The sequence below is a fragment of the Canis lupus genome, chromosome 11, assembly GCF_011100685.1.
Source record: "Canis lupus familiaris isolate Mischka breed German Shepherd chromosome 11, alternate assembly UU_Cfam_GSD_1.0, whole genome shotgun sequence".
In the NCBI taxonomy this organism is placed as follows: domain Eukaryota; kingdom Metazoa; phylum Chordata; class Mammalia; order Carnivora; family Canidae; genus Canis; species Canis lupus.
Genome location: NC_049232.1, coordinates 55,621,175 through 55,646,104, shown reverse-complemented (window position 1 = coordinate 55,646,104; position 24,930 = coordinate 55,621,175). Strand labels below are relative to the sequence as shown.

Below are 24,930 nucleotides of genomic sequence, written 5' to 3'. Positions count from 1 at the left end.
AGCCAGCTCACACACACACACACACACACCTGTGTACCCAACACAGCAAATGGACAACAATAATTTGCTTTTGAGCAAACCACTCCTTCTGGGCCAGCCAACCTGAAGCAGAGACTGGCATGTTTGCTCTTCGTTTGTATCCCTCCTACGGGTGTGACAGTGCCTAGACCAAAAATGTGTGTCTCGGGAGGATGAGTGGATGAAAGCCAGGTTTCTAAAGACCAGCACTCGTGTCCCACCTCACCCGACAGTACCAGCAGGCAATTCAGAGAATGGCACTTTATTTTAAGACTTGATTTTTTTGCCATGATTTTCTACCGATTCTTCCAAGATGGTGTCGTCTTCTTCAACAGTGACCAGGACCTTCTTGCCCACTAGACCAAAGATGTCTTCAGGAGGGTAGCCTTTGGGCTCACCCACCTTCACGGTGAGCATGTCCAATGTTAGAACAGTGCCTTCTGGAATCCTCACTTTGGCCACCACGGACTTGCCCAGCTGCGGATAAAATTAAGACTCAGTGCCGGCCTCATAGAAATTAACTGGCACGTGTTGTTTTATACCTAAGGTCCCTGACCAGTTTTCACAGGATAACCGGGGAGTAGTGACCCTCTTGAACCCTCGGGGCCTAGAAAAGTGTGGGGTGTGGGGTGTACTCAGAGGCTCAGAGGAGGGGCTTTTGGATAAACTACACAGGAAAGAGCTCAGGTTCTACAGCCAGAGCCAGGTCCAAATCCCCTTTAGGTGGGTACAAGCCATGGTGGAGTTTCTCTACAAAATGGGAAATAACAGTGCCTTCAGCTTTGTCAGACAACTGTAAGGATTAGCAATAATAATGTCTGCAATCTACCCGGAATGCTCCCAATAAATAAAAATTATGATTACTTTTATCATCCAGTTCAATATCTCACTTTGAACATGGGAAACAGGTCCACAGAGGGCAGATAACTTGGCCCAAGTTGCAAGGAATGGGGATCCTGAGTTCTGGCCTAATGCTCTTAGAGGACACAAAACTTAGGGCCACCCTGCTCAATAAAATAAGGATATGGGGGGGGCTCACAAGCCTGAGTATGCTGCTACTCAGAGGACGGGAAAGGGGACCATCTACAAAGGGGCAGACAGGCAGGTGAGGGGAATAAAGGGTACCGGAAGCTCATGACCAGACTTTCTAGGTCTTGTCCATAAATGCTGATGAACAAATCACTGTATCACTCGATATCCTCCGTGTAAGGGCCAAAGAATCAATTCTAAAGCTGCGTGCCAGGACAAAAGGTCAGCAGCGGATGTCATCAGATGACGCATCATCCTGCTGTATAACACTGTTTGCCCAGGGAGCTGAGAGACTCAAAACCAAATTAAGGGCTCAATTCTCCTTCTGCCCTTCTGGTGCAGTTCTCTCCCCTTCTCCTTTGCCAGGCAGTTTGTTGCCTTTTACTATTATTTTCATTTCCTGGTACATAGGCACCTTTAATTTGAGGGAAGCAATCAAGACCTACCAGAATAAAAGATGACCACATTCCTCATACATGCCTGCTGTTTGGTCTTTGCCTCCACCCAGACGGCCACAGCAGAATAGGAGTGCCTGCACTGTCGGCAGCCCCAGGACGCCTGGCTCTGTGACCAGAGGCCAAGAGGTTTAGGCCACGGTCTCCAAGAAGCCTAGATGGTCAGCAAGCCAGGCAGTATTCCTTGGCCCCACCATCCCATCTGTCTGATGGTCAGTGCTGTACAGCCACACTGCTCCCCGGGGAAGATCCGTATCATCCTCCATCAGTGACAAGCCACCGCCCCGCCTATCCAGGGCCACCTCTGCTTACGGATGCCTCCTTCTCCTGCTGGCCTCATGGAACCCTTCTGCCCAATTGTCTCTCAAGGCTCACCTACTCCAAAGGAGTAGGACTTCACCACCCAAGTGTCTCACAAGGCAACCCTGCCCCCCTGACAGCTCCTAGAGTCTAGAGCCTCAAAGGCTTCAGAGGCTTGGAGGAAAACTGCAACACGATTCTAGGAGACTGCTGAAACTACTGATGCTCCCTTAAGTGACATGCTCCTCCTGCTGCTAATATGACCCCAGACTCTGTGGGTCAGCCTGGGCTCAGGCAAGATGAATACCAACTCTCCTGGCAAGTATGGTCACTCCCAAGACAGTGGAGCCCAGCAGGGTTGTGGAGAACCCACCTTCTCGTTGCAGGCCATCTCACAAGGCAGCAACTGCTTGGTCGGGGAGCCCATGGCCCTTTCCACGAGGCGCACGGACCGCACCAGCTCAGCCAGCTCTCCGGGCTCCAGCGAGGCTGAGTGATCACTCCCCTTCCACGTCTTGTCCAAAGTTATGTGACGCTCCAGCACCTTGGCACCCAGAGCCACTGCGGCCACAGATATCGCTATGCCTGTTTCATGCCCAGAATACCCTATGGGAATGTCAGGAAAGAGCTTCTGATATTCCTTCAAAAAAAAAAAAAGGGGGGGGGCGGTTAAATATTGTAGCATTTTATGCACACAGTGAAGAGTCAGGCAGATCTAGGCTGGAGTCCCAGTTTAGCCACTTACTATTTGTGCAACTACAGGCAAGACACTGAAGCTCTCTGAGCTTCTAACTCCTGACATGATATTGGTACCTGTCCAGGGCTGCTCCAAATGCGTGAAAAGCACTCAGCACACTGGAATGCTCCAAAAATAATGGCTACTCTCAGCAAGAATGCACTCTAAGAATGCTTCACACGGCACAAACCACCTGGAGTAACAAGAGAACTATAACTAAATACCTAAACTCAGTCAAAAAACATCTGCCACATTTAATTAGCCTGAGCTGCTGAAAGCAAGTGTGCTGTATGCACAAATATCATCATCAATAATATATACAGCCCAATCTCGAAACAATCCTTTGGTGGAAATGCTAAATAATTAACTAATTTGTGATCTATAATTCACTGAATGCAACAGCAGACATTCGTCAAGCGAGTCCTGTCATTGAGGCAGACCAGAAAGCTTAAGTGTAGTAGAAAGACCCAGATGGGTTTTTTTTTTTTTAAGATTTTATTTATTAATTAATGAGAGAGAGAGAGAGAGAGCGACAGAGACACAGGCAGATGGAGAAGCAGGCTTTATGCAGGGAGCCTGACATGGGACTCGATCCTGGGACTCCAGGATCATACCCCGGGCTGAAGGCGGCGCTAAACTGCTGAGCCACTCAAGCTGTCCGATGGGGTTTAATATAAGATTAGGACAGCTGAGTGGCAAAGGCCCCAAAAACCAGATTAGAGGGCATATAATGGACAAGGGAATAGAGGCTGCAGGGTCAAACGGCTGGAATATGAGTGAGCTGGGCCCAAGATGCGGGGGTTGGGTGGGCGACCAACCCTCACTGTCCTCCAGTATCAGGAGAGGATATTACGGCACCCTGGATAAAAATGGAAGGGTAAGGGGGGTTGTATCCACAGAGAAAGAAAACCAAGGAAAATAATCTGGAGTCACGTAAGGCAAATTGTTGATGATAGTAATCTCTGTGGGATGAGATTACAGAGAATGTTTATATATCTCAGAGCTATTTGAGTTTAAAAATCACATTTAAAATTTTTGAATGATATAATTTAGAGATGAGTGAGAAATGGAGAAAAATCTATCACCTGGGAGAGATAGAAATTTAGGTAAAAAGGTAGCAGTAGGGACGACTGAGTGGCTCAGTGGTTGAGCATCTGCCTTTGGCTCAGGACATGATCCTGGTCCAGGGATCGAGTCCTGCATGGGGCTCTCTGTGAGGAGCCTGCTTCTCTCTCTGCCTATATCTCTGCCTCTCTCTCTCTGTCTCTCATGAATAAATAAATAAAATCTTAAAAAAAAAAAAAAAAAGGTAGCAGTGTCAGTTTTCAAAAAGGCTCATTTTTTTTAAATATGAAGAATGTATAGCAACATATCTAAAAGCTTACACTATCGTGGAAAAAAAAACCCAAGAATGTCAAAATACTGTACTACCAAAAGGAAAATATAAAAGGAAACTTGTTAATTGCAATACTGGGATTATGTGTCTGTGTCTATTTAGAATTCCACTATATAACTATAGTGGTTTTGTATGATAATTACATATACATGTTTCTAATTAAGTTAAGCTTCAGGTGCTACAAGGAGAGAGGGGTGGAGGTGGCCTGAGACAACAAGAGACAAAAGATTCTAGATCCAGCTTTGCCACCAAGGTGCTGTGAGATCTCACGCAGGTAAGTCATTTTCCCTCTGGGACTGGATTTCGCCATCTGTAAAATGACTGAGGTGGAGTAGACAAAACCCTGGGAGAGAGAAAGCTCCCTCAAGACCGTTACTGTGACCAGTTTGAGCCTCACCGAGGCTCAGAATTACAGGCAGAAAATAACAGAGCCAGCAAATAGCACAGATCAGGAAAAGCCAGAAGTTTCAAGAAGGTCTCCTACAACTCAGTATGACGAAAGCCCAACAGATGTTTGTACACCAGTGTTCCTACCAGCATTCTTCACAATAGCCAAAAGGTGGAAACATCCTAAAAGTCCATCAATGGAGGGATGGATAAACAACATGTGCTATATACACACAATGGAGTATTATTCAGCCTTAACAAGGAATGAAATGCTGGCATGTGCTACAACACGGAGAAGCCTTGCACACAGTGTGTAAGTGAGAGAAGACAGATACCAAGGACACATAGTGTATGATTCCACTCAGAGGTCTCTAGGGTAGTCAAATTCCTAGAGACAGAAGCAGAATGGTGCCTGTCAGGGGCTGTGGGAGAAGGAAATGGGGAGTCAGTGTTTAATGGCCATAGAGTATCAGTTTGGGAAGATGGAAAGGTTCCAGAGATGAATGGTGGTGGTTTAATGTGAATGTTCCTAATACCACTGAACTACACATCTAAATGGTTAAAATGGTAAATCTTATATTTTATCACATACACACACAAAAAAACCCAACATACTAAGAAAGGATATAATTAAGGAATTCACAGAGGAGGGACCCCTGATGATCAATACATATAGCATAAAAAATGTATATATAGACAATTATGAGAGCTCGCACCTTGAATTTCAGAGTGGGAAAAATTAAGATTGGTTTTAAGAACATTTAATTTATAATCACCCTCTTTAGAATGTACCTGCTTCCTTAACTGCACAGTTGGTTCTAATTTGATTCTCTAACAGCAAGATTGCCAATGGATGTTCAAATGACATGAAGCATGTCAAGACAGGTGAGAATTTTGGCTATAAGAAAGGCCCCATCTTTCCCACAGTAAATGGCCCAAGAGATGCCATTTTGCTATGGCCTCATCAGACCACGGCCTGCTCACCGTGATGACGCGCAGGTTGACGTCCTCAGGGAGGAGCGGGTATGCACTGGTGCACTGGAGGAAGCAGAAGTTGGGGTTGAGAGGCTTCACAATCTGATAGACTTGCTTCATGGTGTCCATCGACTGCATTCCACTGGAGATCACCATTGGGCGGCCTGAGTGACCCAACACCAACACCGTCATCACTTTCCCTTTCCGGGTTCTGACTCTCCCTCACGCATACCCCAGCTGCTGGTCTCATCATTCATATGAACTCCAAAGACAGCTCGCAAACACTGTGCCAGCCATTGGCGGGGGGAGAGGGGAGCGTGGTGGACTCCTGCCCTCGCCGCTGAGGAAATGTAGACTCCCCTCGCCCCCAATATTATTGTCTAGCAAAGCGAACTGAATTCAGGGGGCAGAGGAACTCCACACCCCTCAGAGAAACATGAGCACCTCAGTGGATTAAGAGGCTGCACAGCAGGGTAAGGCGAGCACTGCCCCCCCAACTCAACGGCATGAGTACGTGTGAGGCCCAGAGCTGCCATCTCCCCGCTGTGTGGTCCCCACATGCCTCACCTGCGAAATAAGTATAAAGCATCATATTCCTCAGCCATTAGAAATGACAAATACCCACCATTTGCTTCAACGTGGATGGGACTGGAGGGTATTATGCTGAGTGAAATGAGTCAATCGGAGAAGGACAAACATTATATGTTCTCATTCATTTGAGGAAATATAAATAATAGTGAAAGGGAATAGAAGGGAAGGGAGAAGAAATGGGTAGGAAATATCAGAAAGGGAGACAGAACATAACGACTCCTAACTCTGGGAAACGAACTAGGGGTGGTGGAAGGGGAGGAGGGCAGGGGGTGGGGGTGAATGGGTGACGGGCACTGAGGGGGGCACTTGACGGGATGAGCACTGGGTGTTATTCTGTATGTTGGCAAATTGAACACCAATAAAAAATAAATTTATTACTAAAAAAAAAGTACAAAGCATCATAATCATATAACCTGCTTCAGTCCCAGGGTTGTTATGAGGATCAAATGAGACGATTCATGTTGCAAAACCCCTTTACAGACCATAACGTGCAGAGGTTAGATGTTATGATAGACATACAGACTATTTCTCAAAGTCTGAACTTCCTCTAAGAAATTCCGTATACACTGCCATATCCTCAATTTCATATAAATAAAAATAAAATAATTTTTCATTTTTAAAGTTCTTATAAAAATGGGCTTATCCTTAACTTCTTTCCTTTCAAGACAGCACACAGAAAAGTAGGAGTATATGTTAATTGAATAGAGGTTTCTAATGCCTTCAAGGAGACTCCTTTAGTGGGCTCTACTACAGGAGCAAAAATGAAAAGATTTGGAACTTCCTCATTTTAGGGCAAAAGTTAAACACTTACCTTTTTTGGCTGTCTTTTCCAGATAAGGAAAATTATTAGTGTCCCCAGATCCAACTTTGAAAAACGGAACATTCAGCTCATGCAGAAACTCAACTGCCATCTATAAAAATCAAAGAAGGAGCTCTTTTTCACCACTGTTCAAAATCACTGTCCTCAAGTCAGGCGAGGAGCCACAGACAAACAGAAAATCCCTCCTCTTGCCCAGCAAGAGGGCCTCTCACAACAACCTGAAAGCAAAGGTGTGTTATCAGTCATTTCATTCAAATTCCAACGTTCATTCATAGCCACCCATCTGTTTGTCCAACAAACACTGCATGCTGGCCTGTACTGGCCATGAACTCTGCAAAAGAATCGGACCCCAAGCCAGACCCTTCCTTTTTCAGGTGCCCAGGGTCCAAACGCAAAAGGGTTATGACCTAATCTTGATCCAGAAATCCAGGTGGTGAGAAAGTGAATGTCCCTCAAAGGCCTTACCCTTTATCTAAAACCAAACAGCCAGGAAGAGAGGCCCTTTCAAACCTTGCCCCAAGTGGAAAAAATGGAGCATTTTATGGCTCAGCCCTGACACGGTGATCCACAGGTGGCAGGGCCCATCAAATCCAAACCCTCTCAGCCCCTAAACCAACACTGCCCACAGGAAAAACAAACTTCCATCACTTTTTTTTTTGGACACATCACTGCTTAAGGTTATCTGTCGAGGGCCCTTCACCATCCTTCGCCCCCACCAGGATTCGTTAATAAGACTCAGGATCAGGAAATTGGCAAATGTCAACAAATGCTAACAGAATCAGCAGGTTGCAAGTTTTAAGAGTAAAATCTCAGCTTGTTATCAAATTATAAAACTCCCCCAAACTACCTCTTATTACTATTTTTAAAAATTGGAGTTGGAAATCAGAAGTGGGGAGAATCAAGGTCTCAGAATGTTTCCAAATATCTAAGTTTGATCTGTTGTAAAATGCTGCCTGGGTTTCAGAAGTAGGTTTGGGGGATGCCTGGGTAGCTCAGTGGTTGAGCATCTGCCTTCAGCTCAGGTCATGATCCCAGGGTCCCGGAATCAAGTCCTGCATCGGACTCCCCTGAGGGAGCCTGCTTCTCCTACTGCCTATGTCTTTACCTCTCTCTGTGTCTCTCATGAATAAATAAATAAAATCTTAAAAAAAAAATAAGTAGGTTTGGAAGGCCTGATTGGCTGGGTCACTGCTTCTCACACTTTAATAAATGTACCTCGATCTCCTGGGGATCTTGCTCAAATGAAATGCAAATTCTGATTCAGCTGGGTTAAGGAGGGACCCGTGGGTCTGTGTTTCTATTAAGTTCCTGGTAATATAGCCACTGCTGTTCTGTGAATCCTATTTTTTAAGGCATTAGGCCATCATGCCTGAAAACCCACATGAACCATGGCTAGGAACAGTGTGAGAAGGTCATTCTGCCAGCAGGCTCTTCAAATCAACCCACCGTTGCCTCAGCTTCCTTCCATCCTGCCTGCAGGTGATAAGCTCCTTCAATCATTGGCCACACGCAGAGACTAACTTTCCTCGTGTGTAAATCCCCTAATATCATGAAGGTGAGAGCTGCCGGGGAGCCAGACTCAGTGGGTAACCAGCCAGTGAACAGTTCACAGGCAGTTCACAATGCCCTGGGTCCAAGAGACACGGTGCAGCGTGGCCTGAGTGCCCCCTACACCCAAGCCTGCTAAGCTAGCTTCGCTGCGGTTCCTGCCGTCTGCCCTCTGCTGGCTTTCCCCCTCGCCTCTCTTGTCCCCTCCGTGTTGTTCTCTCTCACCCTTCCTGTTTATGTGTGTCTCACCAGCTCTATGATGGAAGTGAAAAACACTCCTTCTAATGGGTTTACTGAACAAAGTCGACCTCTCCTACTTTTCTCAATCTGGCAGATGGAGAGAGTGTTTTCTACTGTAAAAGGGAAACCCTATGCTAAGTTTCCTTCTCTCACAACGTCAACTCTGGAAAACTGTGTGGAGATTCCTCAAGAAGTTAAAAATAGAGCTACCCCACGACCCAGCAATTGCACTACTGGGTATTTACCCCAAAGATACAGATGTAGTGAAGTGCCGGGACACCTGCACCCCAATGTTCACAGCAGCAATGTCCACAATAGCAAACTGTGGAAGGAGCCACGATGCCCTTCGACAGATGAATGGATAATGAAGATGGGGTCTATATATGCAAGAGAATATTACCCAGCCATCAGAAAGGACAAATACCATTTGCTTCAATGTGGATGGACCTGGAGGGTATTATGCTGAGTGAATAAATCAATAGGAGAAGGACAATCATCATATGGTTTCATTTATAAGGGGAATATGAGAAATAGTGAAAGGGACTATAAGGGAAAGGAGGGGAACTGAGTGGGAAAAATGAGAGAGGGAGATAAACCATGAGAGACTCCTAATTCTGGGAAACGAACACGGGGTAGTGGAAGGGGAGGTGGGCGGGGGGATGGGGTGACTGGGTCATGGGCACTGAGGGGGGCACTTGATGGGATGAGCACTGGGTGTTATACTATATGTTGGCAAATTGAACTTCAGTAAAAACAAATTAAAAAAAAAAAAAAACAAAAACAGTGTTCAACTTCTGCGAGAAGGGCTTATCAGATGACAAATCCCCAAGGGCACAAAGAGGAGAGGCACAGGGTGAGCAGGAGCACGGAGGGGTCAAACGCAGGAGAAACACTCCACAGAAGCTCACCTGGGAGGGCTGGAAAATGGGCTGTGGCAGTCCTCCTGGAGACCCAGCCCCACCTAGTGGCGTTCCGAACACTCCACTTTGGAGTAACCTGCACAGGGTGGCAACTGCAGAGATGGTGCAGACAGACCCCAGACGGTACAGCCGTACAGCCGTGCCCAGGGCCCCTTAGGTGCAGTCAGCGCCACTGCCCCCCCACCTCGTTCTCCACAGGCTCTCGGGCTTCCCCTAGGCCTGCTCACCCCGCTGTCCAACCCTTTTCCACGTCGGGGTACCGTGCAGCCAGGCAGCCTCACAATTCTCCCTCCCTCCCACCCCAGCACGAAGGCTTTCTCCATCTGTCTAAAAGAAGCCCTACCGACAGGGCCTTCCCTGCGCATCCACGGGCTGACAGGTGCAGGAAAGGGGCCCACCAGCAACCTGGTTTCAGTGAAATGCTGCACTGCTCCCTCTTAGACGGTCCCCAATAAAGACACTCGTCTAGCTTTTTTTAATCCCAGTGTTTCCCAAACTTATTCAACTCAGAATCCTTGTATATTAGAGGGGAGCGGGGGGAGACAGGCTTTATTACTAATAATTAATTGGTAGTACTTAATTATCAATAAATGAGACTCGACAATGTGTGGCCACAGAACTCCCTTTCCATGTCATGACCCACTGATCTGAGGGGTGACAAAAGCAAGAAGAGGAACTGGGATTTTTCTAGAGCCCCTTCCCCATCCTCAGACTGTTGAGGTCCTGTGGAAAATGGAAAGAGGGCATCCCACAGGGCAGCTCTGATAGGACAGGGCACTGGTGTGCGAGGGCAGCATGTCTTTCAGGGGCCACCCCGACGGTCATGGCCTTCATTTGCTTTCTCCATAGAACTCTCCATTTAGTCCTAAGGAACTCTGCTCATTTCAGCCCTGTTCCATGCACCTCTCTGCAGCATTGACCAGGTGCCCTGGTAGTTCTCTCAGTCTTGATACAATTCCACCACACTGTAACCTTTCCTCAGCATACGAAGAACACCCTGGGACAGCACACAGAGTGGAGAAACCAGGCACTGGATAAATGGCTACCGTCCACAAGGAAGTCAGGGTGGTAAATACTCGGAGCCACCTGCCAGGTAAACACAGAACAAGGGACCAACCCACTTCCAACAGCCAGGCAGACAGGACATGCTGGTTCAGGAAAGGGACCTGGCCAGCAAATTAACTCTTAGAAAGACTCTTAAGAATGCATTTCCCCTCACTGCCTCTGCCCAGGTCAGCCAGGAAGATACTTGGGAACAAATGGCAATCCTAGGACAGAGAAGCCTCCCTGTCCAGACAATATGAGGCAAAACAGCTCCAAAGGGTCCTAAATAACAGAACAGCTATCATTCGGTGGATGCAGATTTTGTGCAGCCCTCACATCTGACCTCTCACCACAGCCATGTGGGGTGGGCATCTTTATTATCTTGGTTCCTTTTTAAGATTTTATTTTTTTATTCATGAGACACACAGAGAGAAAGGCAGAGACATAAGCAGAGGGAGAAGCAGGCTTCTGTGGGGAGCTCGATGTAGGACTTGATCCCAGGGCCCCAGGATCACGACCTGAACCAAAGGCAGACGCTCAACTGCTGAGCCACCCAGGTGCCCCTATTCTGTTTTTACAGATGGGACACTTGTGGCTCAAATAGGGTTTCAATGATGAGCCTGAACCCACAAAGAATCAGCACCAGAACCCGAACTCAGAGAGTGTGGCTGCAGAGCATGTGTCGCACATGCCAACAGAAGGGCTTCCTGGGGAGTGGAGGGAAAGGAACCAAAGGGTGAGGCCAAGAGGCAGACCCTGACCACCAACACCCAGGCTCTTCTCCTCTCCCAGCTGCTCCTGCTTCTACCTCAGGGCCACTTGGGGGTAAACGACCTACACAAGTGACTTTTCCTAAGCAAGCCTCACAGATGCACAGAGGTGCTCTCCCTCCTTCAGAGTCCACATCCGGGTGCCTGGCAACGTGGACCGAGGAGGAAAGCCCTCATCCCAGGTGCGAGTGGCCTTGGTGAGATCTTCTTTGGCTCTGCATCAGAGTGGGGAGAGCCTCTGGACGGCAGCCTGTTCACACACAAAAGGGAACTGAGGCCCAGAGAGGGCAGGGAGCCACCAAGCTGAGATAAACTTACAGCAGAGCCAAGGCAAGAAGGCCAATGTCCTGACACTCCGTCTGGTTGCCCTCCTTAACGGTAAGCTGACGTTTGCTCCAAGCTGGCTGTGTGCTACGCTGTGTGTCAACAATCATGGGTAATCCTCACAACAACCCTGCAAGATGGGTTCAGGTACTAACCCTGCTTTGCAGCTGAACAAACAGAAGCACAAAGAGGTTGAACCACTTCCACAGGGGTTCCCCACGGATGACAGCAGCAGCACCTTCAAACTCAAATCTTAAACAGGTGACCATACAGCCTGGGTATGCACCATTCGGCCTGGGGCCCCAAAGGTTTGGCTCTTTATGCTCTTACAAATGACTATGGACTCTACAGGGTTTTTGCTTATGTAGGTTCTATCTCCATCTACTCTTATTTATCGAATTAAAAGTAAAACTAAGGAATTTGGAGTGTTTTTAACTTTAAAGTTTTAATTTTGAGATAATTATAGCTTGACATGAAGCTGTAAGAAATAACACACAGAGAGCCTATGCACCCAGCACCCAGTTCCCTCTACTATGGTGACACCTTGCAAAACTAGAGCATAAAATCACAACTGGGTAAGGGATGTTGACAGAGTCTGCTGGTCTTATTCAGATGTCACCATTCTTACACGGATGCACTTGTGTGTGTGTGTGTGTATCCAATTCTATGCAGTTGTACCATACGCACAGAATCATGACTGACTACCAAGCTGACAATACAGAACTGTGCCATCACTCCAAGGCTTTTTTTCTTCTAAAGATTTTATTTACTTATTCATGAGAGACACAGAAAGAGAGAGGCAGAGACACAGGCAGACGGAGAAGCAGGCTCCACGCAGGAGGCCCGATGTGGGACTGGATCCCGCAACTCCAGGATCATGCCCTGAGCCAAAGGCAGACACTCAACCGCTGAGCCACCCAGATGTCCGCTCCAAGGCTTCTATAGCCACGTCCACTTGCCTCCCTTCCCTTCCCTAACCACTGACAACCATTCATCTGCTCTCTATCACTGTAATTTTATCATTTCAAGATTGCTATAGAAACTAAATGGTAGGGCAGCCCTGGTGGCACAGCGGTTTGGCGCCGCCTGCAGCCCGGGGCGTGACCCTGGAGACCCGGGATCGAGTCCCACGTCAGGCTCCCTGCACGGAGCCTGCTTCTCCCTCTGCCTATGTCTCTGCCTCTCTCTCTCTCTCTCTCTCTCTCTCTGTGTCTCTATGAATAAATAAATAAATAAATCTTTAAAAAAAATAAGAAACTAAATGGTATAGTATGCAACCCTCCGAGACTGGATTTTTTACTCAACGCAATACCCTGGAGATCCATCCAAGCTGCAGCATGTATCAGCACTTCATTCCTTTTTATGGCTGGAACCATTCACCTGCCAGAGAACTATCTGGGTCGTTCTAGTTTGCGGGCTATTACAAATAAAGTTGTTACAGACATGCGTGTACAGGTTTTTCTGTGAACTCTAAGTTTTCATTTCTTTGGGGATAAATTACCAAATGACAGACACCTGGCGGGCTACATGATGAGCACATCTCTAGTTTGTGCTGCTGTTTTTTTTTAGGTATGTAATAAGTAGTTATTTTTTTATTGAGCTATAACTGACACATAACAATGGGTGTACACCATGATTTGATATGCATATACATTGTGAAATGATTACCCCAATAAGTTCAGGTAACATCGGTTTGGCACATAGGTGCCAAAATTTTTGTATGTGTCCAGTTTATAAGGAACTACCAGTATACTCTGAGTGAACTGTGATAGGATACCACATGCGAATTGTATTAAAATAAGGTTGTGTTCAGAAAAAGGAGAGCGCCGTATTATTTTGCCAAGTGATTATACCATTCTACATTCCCACCAGCAGTGTATGAACAATTCATTTGTTCTGTGTCCTTGCCACTAGTTGGTGTTATTGTTACTTTTTGTTTTAGCCAGACTGATAGCTCTGTGGAAATACTACATTGTAGTTTAAAACAGAATTTTTTTAAGACGTTATTTATTTATTTTAGAGAGAAGGCACTAGCTGGAGAGGCAGAGAGAGAGGGAGAGGGAATCTCAAGCAGACTCAGCACTGAGCATGGAGCCCAGGGCAGGGCTCAATCTCACAACCCTGAGAAACGACATGAACCAAAACCAAGTCAGACATTTAACTGACTGAACTGCCCAGGCACCCTTAAAACTGAGAAATTTTTTAACAGACAAGCACATAAGAAAAAACATGAATTGGAGGTCATCAAAATTAAAGATGTTTGTGCTTCCAAGGATACTGCCAAAATGTGAAAAGACAACCCAGAGAATGGGATTTCATGTATCTAAGGACTCATATCTAGAATATATAAAGACAAATAACCCAACTAAAAATTGGCAAAGGATCTGACATTCTTCTGAGGAAGGTATACAAATGGCCAAGAAGCACATGCAAAGACGCTAAACAGCAGGGAAATGAGAATCAAGACCACAATGAGATGCCATGTCACACTTGCTAGGATATCTAGAATCAGAAAGTCAGATGGCAACAAATGTTGGTGAGGCTGTGGAGAAACCGGAACGCTCCCACACTGCTGGGAGGATTGTAAACTGCTGCGGCCACTCTGGAAAACGGTCTGGCAATTGCCAAAAGTGAAACAGAGAGTTACCATATCTCTCCCAAGAGAATAAAAACACGTCTAAACAAAACCTGTACAAGAATGTTCATGGAAGCATTATTCCTAATGGCCAAAAAGCAGAAACAATCCAAATGTCCATCAACTGATACGTGGGTAAAAAAAAATGTAGCATATCCATAATGTTGCCTATTACTCAGCAATAACACAGAGAGAAGTGCTGCGGAGAAAGGCTCTGACACAAGCACAACACAGATGAACCTTGAACGCATTACTACGTGAAAGGGGCCAGTCACACAGAACCACATACTGTCTCACTCTGGTTATCCCAGCAGTCACAGGTGCATCTCACAGACAGAATGTTGAGAGAATCCAAAGGACTGTATGCATCATGATCGTGTTTCGATGAAGTTCAACAGCACACAACACTATCATGTTTAGAGACATATGCTTGTGAGGTAAACTTTTTGCAGAAAAGCAAATAAGTGACAGAAAAGCCCAAATTTACAGAGCCAGAAAGATAAGTGGTGGCCTAGGGCTGGGAGGACAGAGGGGATTGAGAAATAAATGACTAGGAATGGATACATGATAAAAATGCACTGAAGTCAACTGTGGTCATGGCCACCACAACTCTGAATATACTAAAAACAACTGAATTGTTAACTTTAACTGCTGAATCGTGTGGTCTGTGAGAAGAGTGTTACTAAAACACAAGAGCACACAGCACACCTTTCCTTAGCCAATGCTGGGAGAATGATGCCACGCAGCCTCTAGAAAACTCCACTATACACTTGGGAGAGAATGCCAGTAAAAAAAAAAAAAAAGGCAAATCACCTCGGAGTATCACTATGAAACCAGTTTGGACCTGGTGGACCTTTTGAAAGGTCTTCTGATTCCCCCAGGGGTTCCCAGACCCCACTTTGAGAACCACCGCCACACTCCTCCCAGTACTCTCATTTGTTATTGTTGCTTTCTGGTGTCACTGCAAGGGAACTCCCATGTGACTTTCTTCTACTTCCCCTTTCTTTCGTCAGGTTTTAGAAAAACTGTCCTAGGGAAACAACTACGTGGTAGAGGACAGGGGAATGACTACACCACCGAGGCTAATTATTTTTATTATTTTATTTTTTAAAGATTTATTTATTGGGGTGCCTGGGTGTCTCTGCTGGTTAAGCCTTCAGCTCAAGTCATGATCCCAGGGTCCTGGGATCGAGCCTCACATCGGGTTCCCTGCTCACTAGGGAGCCTGCTTCTCCCTCTCCTCCTGTCCCTCTCTTCCACTTGCCCTCTCTCTCACTCACTCTGTTTTCTCTCTTATTTATTTGAGAGAGAGTGTGCACAAGTGCATGCGCCTACAAGCTAGGGAGGGGCAGAAGGAGAGGGAGAGAATCTTTTTTTTTTTTTTTTAATTTTTATTTACTTATGATAGGCACACAGTGAGAGAGAGAGAGGCAGAGACACAGGCAGAGGGAGAAGCAGGCTCCATGCACCAGGAGCCCGACGTGGGACTCGATCCTGGGTCTCCAGGATCGCGCCCTGGGCCAAAGGCAGGCGCTAAACCGCTACGCCACCCAGGGATCCCAGAGGGAGAGAATCTTAAGCAGACTCCCCAGTGAGTGTGGAGCCCTACATGGGGCTCAATCTCAGTACCCTGAGATCATGACCTGAGCCAAAATCAAGAGTCAGATGCCGAACTGACTGAGCTACCCAGGCGTCCCAAGACTAATTATTTTTAACAGGTTCAGGACTTAGTCCTCCAAATGAGAGTGTTTCTCAAAGTCCTTACTCTGGGAAAGACTGTAGGCTTATTCCAAAGGCAACACTAGGGATGATCCAGAATATTGCCATAAGCTTTGGAAATTCTCCCTAGAGCTTTGCAGGCCCTGTCTCATTACTGACTTGTTACTACGTCAATCAGACCAAAAGTTTCACGTTTGGGCACAAGAAGGATCAGTAGTTTCCTGAACCCAAACCTGCCCTCTGAGGATGAGGGCTTGGCTGTCTCTGAGTGCCTGAGTTCCAGAGGACTGCCAAAGAGCAATCCCAAGATGCTGTGAACTCATAGTACATGAAGTAAGCAAGCACATCACCAAAACAAATGTCACTTTCTAGGTGTGACTTTCCTTTCACCAGGCACTGACTTAGCGTGTACTGGCATGTACTAAGATCAGGATGGACTAAATGCCAGGATCCGGGTTCACAGTGAACACACAGTGCCCAGCCTTGAGACGTGTGCTTTACGTATATGGTCTCACCTGCTCCAGAAGACAAGCCTGCATGTTAGGTATTTTAATAATGCCTTGCCCTTTACCTATGAGGAAACAGACCCAGAGGTTAGTGACTACTGACACCTTCCTGTGAAATGGGGATAACTGTCCTATTTGAAGAGGTTGTTAAGAGGAGCAAATGAGTTGATATGTTTAAAATACTCAGCATAAAACTTGGTACCTCATAAATACTCAAGAAATATTAATTAATGGTAGGGCCAAAAACAACACCTAAGTCTTTCAGATCCTAAAGCACATGTTCTTTCCTGCTTAAGCTTTTGTGATTTACAGATCCTTTAAGGATCTGATAAAAACCACTAACCCTCTCTTTGGTTTGGCTCACTCATTTATTCCTTCAACAAATACCTCCCAATCACCTACTGCATGCCAGGAACTAGGGATGCTGCGGGGCTAGCAGTCTGGTAGGGAGATGGTATAGTTCACACCCAATCAGACAAGTACCGAGCATCAGGAGAACACAAGAGGAGGCACCTGAACCAAGCAGGGGAATATGAAGAATTTCCCAAGGATATGCTACTTGAGCTGGGATCAGGAAAAAGCCCCGGAACTCCTCAAGGAACACTTTCCTTAAAAAAATCCATCTCCTGGTCCCCAGAGCAGCTCTCGGGCCCAGAGACTCTCCAGCCACTGACATCAAGGTGGTGAAGAACAAGGGGGAAGCCCAAAGGCCCTGCTGAGCTCCTTGAAGCCACACACACACCTGGCCTGATGCCCAGGCAGAGTTGAAGGATTGAAGAAAGCACACAGCACCAGGCATCAGATCTGCCTTCGAGACCCTTCTCCTAGCTATATGACTTTGTACAACCTTCCTGGCCCCTCTGAGCCTCTATTTCTTCAGCTGCCGAGTGGTGCAGAGTAAGGATAAGACATTTACTGTAAGTGAACATGCTTTGTAAGCCAGAACTTATCATTCAAAAGTAGGAAATTATGATCATCAAGTGTACAACTGGATCCAAAGAATGTCATGCTTACGAAAGCTGCAAATTAAGGGATGAATCTGTGCTAGAGAACGGAGGCCTGGACTTGTCTCCCAAAGATGCCTAGGTTCTCTGCCTCCCTACCCCATTAAAACTACAACAGCCTAGGCTAGACTTATGTTTCTTTTCAACTCAATTTACAGACATATTTTGGGGTTGGAACAGTGACACAAACGGTCAGGGAGGCCTACAAAAATGAACCGGAATTGCTTCAAATAGTCTAATCGACTACAAGCATTCCAATTGTTTCAAGAGCCATAATAACGCTTGTAGGTTTTATCTAATCATCTATTTCTGCAAAGCTATCCTATGGAAAGAACATAAAATACAGAAAAATTATGTTCATCTCAGTATTATTAATAAGCACAGAAAAATGAGAGTAACTTGCATGTCCAAAACTAGAGAAATGGTTAGGTATGTTATAAATCCTTTAAAAAAGTATTATATTGCTGGGGCTCCCAGGTAGTGCAGTCGGTAAGCATCTGACTTTTGGGTTTCGGTTCTGGTCGCAATCTTGGGTAGTGAGATTAAGCCCCACATCAGGCTCTGTGCTCAACATGGAGTCTGCTTAAGTTTCTCTCTCCCTTTACCCCCGCCCCAACTGTGCATCCACCCCCCACCCCGGCCCGCCGCAATAAATAAATAAATAAATAAATAAATAAATAAATAAATAAATAAATAAATAATTTTTAAAAAGAAATATTACATTGCTATCAAAAGCTTTAAGCATGGGGTACCTGGGTGGCTCAGTCAGTTGGGCGACAGACTCTTGGTTTCAGCTTAGGTCATGATCTCAGGGTCGTGAGATGGAGCCCCACAATGGGCTCTGCACTGAGCTGAGGGTGAAGCCTGCTTTGGATTCTCTCTCTCCTCACCCTCTGCCCCCCCGCTCACTCAAGCCCATGTGCTCACATGCGTGTGCTCTCTCAAAAGATAGTAATAAAAGTTAAAAAAAAATAACTTTAAGCACAAGACGTGGGGACTGAGATGTCAATTATATCTCAATAAAGCTGGAAAAAAAGCCCAGATATGGATAAAAGCTTGTGGTATAATGTTAAATGGGAAAAGCACACACAGAACTAAATATTCCCAAATGTTGCAACCAGGCAATAAAACATGCACATAAAAAACTTCAGGAGGAAATCTGTAAAAAGAGCCACCAGACAGGGAGCATGGGTCAGTTTTTCCTGTTTCTAAACTTCCTATGATATTTATTATTTTTACAATTAAAATTTTGACATTTGAAAAAGAGTTCATGAGGGAATCTCAAAGAGTCAGGTCACAGAGCAGATGGGACCCTCTTGGGTCCCTGGCACTGGCAGGAACCCTCCCCGGATGTCAGCATGACCATTCTGTGAGCCACTCAGGACAACTACTGATGCCCCCCACCCACCCAAATCTGCCACGGCCACTCAGCAGGGGCAGATCCCTATCAGAAGGGAAGTTTCCTGATTCTTAGTCCAGGCCACTTTCTGCTGGGAGAAAACTGGTCTGGTTGGGGTCTCCCACAAGCTTAGGGGACTCAGGGATGTTAGTGTGGCTGCCCCCCTCCTCCCAAAAACAACTTGTTTGGAAACTTCTGGTACTCCTCCCACCAAATCTCACCGGGCCTCTGCTCCCCATGGCCTCCCATTTAGTTAGGCACTGATGCAGTTAATGTGACACGGAACTCTAGGTCCACAAAGCACAAGAAAAGTCTCAAGTGAGCAAATGCTGGAGCTGACTCTGGGCCAAAAGCCACCAGGCACCTGTAGCAAATGACAGCAGCCCTATGAGGACTCACCTCATCCATGCCCGAGGCCGTGAAGAAGATGCCAACCTCCTGAGCGTATCTCTGCAGCTCCCTGTACTGCTCGTGGCTGAACTCCAGGTGGCGCTTGTGCTCCCCGTACGTCTTGCCCCAGGAATGCTTGGACGTATAGGGCCTCTCCAAGGCTTTCCGATTAAACTTGTACTCCAGCTCGCTCTTCTGGAACTTGGCACAATCGGCCCCACACTCCTGCAACAAACATACAACACACCTGTCGTGGATTCTCAGAGAAAAGGTAAATGTAGGAGTAAATGCTCTGACATCTGTATCTTTAAAAATAAGGCCAACTAATGACAGGCAAAGAGGAACAGGAGAAGCAAGAAAGTCTCAAAGGAAGAAAAGGCTGGGGATGGGGCTCTCCCCTATTTTCCCCCCTTAAAATGCAAAAGGAACCAAAAAATGGGCACTTTTTTCCCCACTCTGTTTTATATTAAAAATAATTAAACAGTTAAGGAAGATTTTAAGTTGGATAACTCAGCAGAGGACAGCAAAACGAGCACTGGGCCAGAGTTGAGAGGCAGTCAGGACCTGACCCTCACTCTTGGATAAGTCACTCCCGCTCTCAGGACTCAGCATCTCCATCTCCATACACAGCTGCCCTGGGCTAGCTCCAGGACCTGCAGCTGTTCTGAGGAGCCCCTCACGGGGCAGGAAACAACTCTGCTTTTGCTGTTTTGCACTTGTGCTTTTCTGCATGGCATCTTGTTTGAACAAGAGGTTCTGGGACAAAAAGTAAACAAACAAGACTTAGAAAGGCCTAGGCCTTATTGAACAGAAGCTATAACATAAAAGCTTGTTCAAGTATAAAATCTATAATTCTATTGCCAATCAACCCCCAATCTCTCAAAACTGCTTTTTAAAAAAGATTTAAAAAAATAAATAAATAAAAAATGAAAAAGATTTTATTTATTTATTTGACAAAGAGCACAAGCAGGGCGAACAGCAGGAGAAGGAGAAGCAGGCTCCCCACTGAGCAAGGAGCCCGATGTGGGGGCTTGATTCCAGCACCCTGAGCCAAAGGCAGATGCTTAGGCAACTGAGCCACCTCAGTGTGCCCCTCAACCAGGTGCCCCTCAACTGCTTTTAAAAACCATTCAAGGAGGGGGGATCCCTGGGTGGCTCAGTGGTTTAGCACCTGCCCTTGGTCCAGGGCACGATCCTGGAGTCCCGGGATCGAGTCCCACGTCAGGCTCCCGCCATGGAGCCTGCTTCTCCCTCCTCCTGTGCCTCTGCTTCTCTCTGTGTCTCTCATGAATAAATAAAATCTTTAAAAACAAAACAAAACAAAAACCATTCAATAGAAAGATTAAGGAAAATCCTCTAAAGTCTCTAGCTCACTGACATTTCTATAGACAGAGTTATTCACATTGCTAAAAACCTCACTTCCAGAAATATCTGTGCTAGCAGTGCTGTTCCCACTCCTGGAAAGACCACAAGATGGCATGGTCAGGAAGGTTCAAAAAACATGAGAAATGAAAGTGACCTTGGGCAACAGAGTTCTCATTGTCTAGAGGAAGATCCCCCATCCCAGAGAAACCTGAGCAAAGCCGCACAGTGAGTCTCTGGCAGAGCTGGACAGATCGCTTTGCTAAGGCTGCAGAACGTGTGTCTCCTGGCCCATGACTGCCACCTGGAACCCAGCTATGCCAGGCCACCAGCAAACTAAGGGGGGAGAGGTTCACAGAGCATTGCTTCCACCCCTGGCTTCTCAGCTCTAACTCGAGGAGTGAACTTACCTTCAAAAAGTGAAAGAGCGTCTTCTCTGGGCAAACCTTTCATTTACAGAAAGAAGATAGATGTGAAGTAGCAGAAACTATTAGAGACAAGAGGTCAGATAAAAATTCTACTACATTCCACGTGACAGCAGTTGTCTGGGGAGAAGAGCAGGTTCTTTCTTTTTCCTCCACTTCCTTCCTAAGACTCAGTGATTTCTTTCTTTTACTAAAAAAGATTTTATTTATTTTTATTTGAGAAAAAGCAAGAGACAGAGCAGGAGTAGAGGGGGCAGGCAGAAGGAGAAGCAGAAGTAGACACTCCTCCCCACCTCTACCCGGCTGAGCAGGGAACCTGATGAGATGCAGGGCCCTGGGATCATGACTTGAGCCAAAAACAGACACTCAACCAACTGAGCCACCAGGATCCCTCTTTTTATTTTTTATTTATTTTTCCTCTCTCTTTTTTTTAAATTATTTATTTTAGAGAGAACATTCACAAAAGGGGCAGAAAGAAAGGGACAGAGAATCCCAAGCAGACTCCCAGCTGAGCCTGGAGCCGACCCCAACTGGTGGCAGTGGGGAGGGGAGGGGCGTGGGCTGAAACCTAGAACGAAGGGCCAGTCACTTAATGGACTGTGCCAACCAAGCACCCCAAACTGAATTACTTATTAATCTATTTCATTCTATGGTAAACTCCAGGTTCAGAAAACACAATCACTGTCCCTGTTTTACTATAATGCTGATGGTTTCTTTGTTCAAGTTTTTATTGATTCTCTCCTGGCAAAAAGAAAACAACAACAACAACAACAACAACAAAACACCCACAAAAAAACAAGCAGCAAAACCCCAGGATCTAAGGTGTGATGGGCCAAGGTGTGATGATCACTTTGCAGCAAAATTTGGAAGTTAAAAGTATATTCAATTAGTAAATCTCTAATTATGTTTACAGTTCATATATATTATATAATTATGATGGTATATTTTGTTGTAGGAAAATAAAAACAACTGAACTCAACTTTAAATATTGCAAATAGATTCATTTATTGTATGAGCAACTCTGGGTAATTAAACATGGGAATGTGACTATTTGGCAACAAAGACTAAAAAAAAAAAATCCTAAAATACAAGGATTTCAAGATATTCCACTACTTTAAGTTTAAAAACAAAAACACAGGGACGCCTGGGTGGCTCAGCGGTTGGGCACCTGCCTTCAGCTCAGGTCGTGATCCTGGGATCCAGGACAGAGTCCCACATCAGGCTCCCTGTGAGGAGCCTGTTTCTCCCTCTGCCTATGTCTCTGCCTCTCTCTCTTTCTCAGTCTGTGTCTCTCATGAATGGATAAATAAATCTTAAAAAAAAAAAAAAAAAAAAAAAACACAGGACGCCTAGGTGGCTCAGCGGTTGAGCATCCGCCTTTGGCTAAGGTCGGGATCCCCGGGTCCTGGGATCCAGTCCCGAATCAGGTTTCCCTCAGGGAGCCTGCTTCTCCCTCTGCCTGTTTCTCTGCCTCTCTCTCTCTGTGAGTCTCTCATGAATAAATAAATAAAACCTTTAAAAACACACACACATACATTATAAAATAAGTGAAACTGAAGCCTAGGGAGGAAAGAGCACCTGCCCAAAATTATTCAGCTAGTAAATAGTTATCTTCACACCAGTCCAGTGCTCTTTCCATTGTACCACAGCCTCAACCTCTGCATTTTCCTCCCCTCACCCCAGAACTAACCTCCACAATGAAAAGAGAAGGAAAAAAACTTTGTTTCTATGGCTTCAATGTCTCTGGGGATTTTTACAACCTCAGAATTCAGAGTTCTCACCTCTGAATTTATAGGGAACATAAATTAAGAGCAGGAACTACCCCTCTAGAAAATAATGTTACCACACAAAGGCTTATGCTCTCCGGTTAGGAACAAACCTCTGCAGTCCAGTATTTTCTAGCTGTGTGCCCTTGGGCAAGTCACTTCTCAGAGGGTTTAAAATGAAACCAATAGGGGCACCTGGGTGGCTCAGTCGGTTAAGCATCTGCCTTCAGCTCAGGTCATGATCCTGGGGTCCTGGGATAGAGCCCCACATCAGGCTCCCTGCTGAGCAGAGACCCTGCTTCTCCCTCTAGCCCCTGTTTGTGCATGCACTCTCTCTCTCTCTCTAATAAATAAATAAAATCTTTAAAAAAATGTGAAAACAATAGCATCTACCACATTGTATTATAATAATGAAATGAGATGGTGCATTTAAAGCATTTAGCCCAGTATCTGATAGAGTAAGCACTTAGCATTCAGTTGGCTTCCATAAAAGCAGAGTTAGTCCTGAACGAAGAGCAAGATAAATACCTAATCACAATTAACGACATTAGGTGAACACCTCTGACTGAAGGGAGGGGGGAAAAATATGGGAGTGAGCCATCCTTAAACCCAGAAATCACAGCACAGACCTCATGCTGGGGACTAAGGTCACAATAAAAACACGATAGTCCCCCATTCAAGGGTTTCACAGTTGAACAGAGAGAGCAAGGAACTTGGACAGTGACAATGCAATATGATGGGAGCAATGACAGGGGCCCAGCCTTGAGGGAAAGGGTTGGAAAAAAGCATCCAAGTAGACCTGGACAGGAATGGAAATTTGCCGGGGTTCCTGGGTGCCTCAGTTTGGGCTTCTTTCTGCCTTCCGCTCAGGTCCTGATCCCAGGGTCCTGGGATCCAGGCCCGCATCAGGTTCCCTGTGGGGAGCCTGCTTCTCCTTCTGCCTCTCTCTCTGTCTCTCATGAATAAATAAATTTAAAAATAAAAAAAAATTAAAAATCTAAAAAAAAAAAATTGCCAAGAGGGAGCAATGAATATTTATAAATCTATCGCTAATAGCTAACATTTATTGAGTCCTCTGTGCCAAATACTGTGCTAAGAGCCTTACATAAATCATCCCGTTAGATTCTTACAAACTCTATTAAGTACTATTATCAAGCCGATTTTCAAACGATGAAACGGAGGCTCACAGAGAGGTTAAGTAACTAGTCCGTGTTCACACGGCTGGTAAGTGGTGGCGTCTGAATTTGAATCCAGAGCCCTGACGGTTTCACCATTTCCTTTTCCAAACACAAGGAAAGGCAAGTGAGAGGAGATCACAGCAACTTCGGGAACTTCCGGAACTTGCTGGAAGTAATTCAAGGTCGCTGAAAGATGTCGGAGACGAAACAATGAGCAGGCAGGAAGGAACCAGGTCACTGAGGTCCTGAAGCCTACGGTGAGGGGTTCTGGCTCCACCCGCGGGCCGTGGGGAGCCACTGAGGCAGGGGTACGACCTCATCAAACCTGTGCTCTAGGAAGATCCTTCTGCCACCCGAAGGGGGCAAAGGACGGGTCAGGAGGCAACTGCAGGGATGCAGACAGGTGAGGAGGGTGGGGAGAGGTGAGGAGGACCGCAAAGATTTAAGAACGGACACGGCGAGCGGGACGCCAGGCCGCACGCGGGATCCCGGGTCCCCGCCCCCACCTGCTGTCTCCGGGCCCCGCCCCCGGCTCCAGGCCCCGCCCCCGCCTGCTGTCTCCGGGCCCCGCCCCCGGCTCCAGGCCCCGCCCCCGCCTGCAGTCTCCGGCCCCGCCCCCGGCTCCGGGCCCCGCCCCCGCCTGCAGTCTCCGGCCCCGCCCCCGGCTCCGGGCCCCGCCCCCGCCCCCGGTCCCGGTTCCTGCCGGCGCCTTTTCCGCCCCGGGCTCTGCCCTCACCTTAGCCGTGCGGATCATGCGCTTGGCCACTTCCAGGTCGCCCTGGTGGTTCTGGCCGATCTCGGCAATGATGAAGCACGGGTGCTGCCCGCCCACCCAGCGCCCGGGACACAGCTCCAGCTCCAGCGGCATCGCGGCGGCTCGGCTCGCCTCGCGCTCCGGCGCCGCACCGCCCGCCTCGAGTCCGGTCCGCAGCCCAGCGGGGACCACACAGCGGCCCCGCCGCGTCAGCGCCGCCACGTCAGCCCGCGGCCGCG

The 24,930-nt window shown here is 46.7% G+C and overlaps 1 protein-coding gene across 1 annotated transcript; it reads right to left on the bottom strand.

Annotated features, from left to right (window-relative positions):
- Positions 1-264: 264 nt before the first annotated feature.
- Positions 265-24,805, bottom strand: NANS (N-acetylneuraminate synthase). Its single transcript, XM_038552913.1, has 6 exons — positions 24,674-24,805; positions 19,216-19,431; positions 6,699-6,798; positions 5,306-5,460; positions 2,176-2,442; positions 265-495 (listed from the first exon to the last, which is right to left on the bottom strand). Exons 1-6 carry the CDS (start codon positions 24,803-24,805, stop codon positions 286-288), a joined length of 1,080 nt encoding a protein of 359 aa, XP_038408841.1. The 3' UTR covers positions 265-285.
- Positions 24,806-24,930: the final 125 nt, after the last annotated feature.

Excerpts from the sequence above, each read along its gene's own strand:
- NANS (XM_038552913.1), bottom strand. The coding sequence starts at position 24,805 with ATGCCGCTGGAGCTGGAGCTGTGTCCCGGGCGCTGGGTGGGCGGGCAG. Across the intron at positions 2,443-5,305 it reads TCAACCTGCGCGTCATCACG|GAATATCAGAAGCTCTTTCC; the intron begins GTGAGCAGGCCG and ends TTTTTTTTGAAG. Across the intron at positions 496-2,175 it reads AGATGGCCTGCAACGAGAAG|CTGGGCAAGTCCGTGGTGGC; the intron begins GTGGGTTCTCCA and ends TTTTATCCGCAG.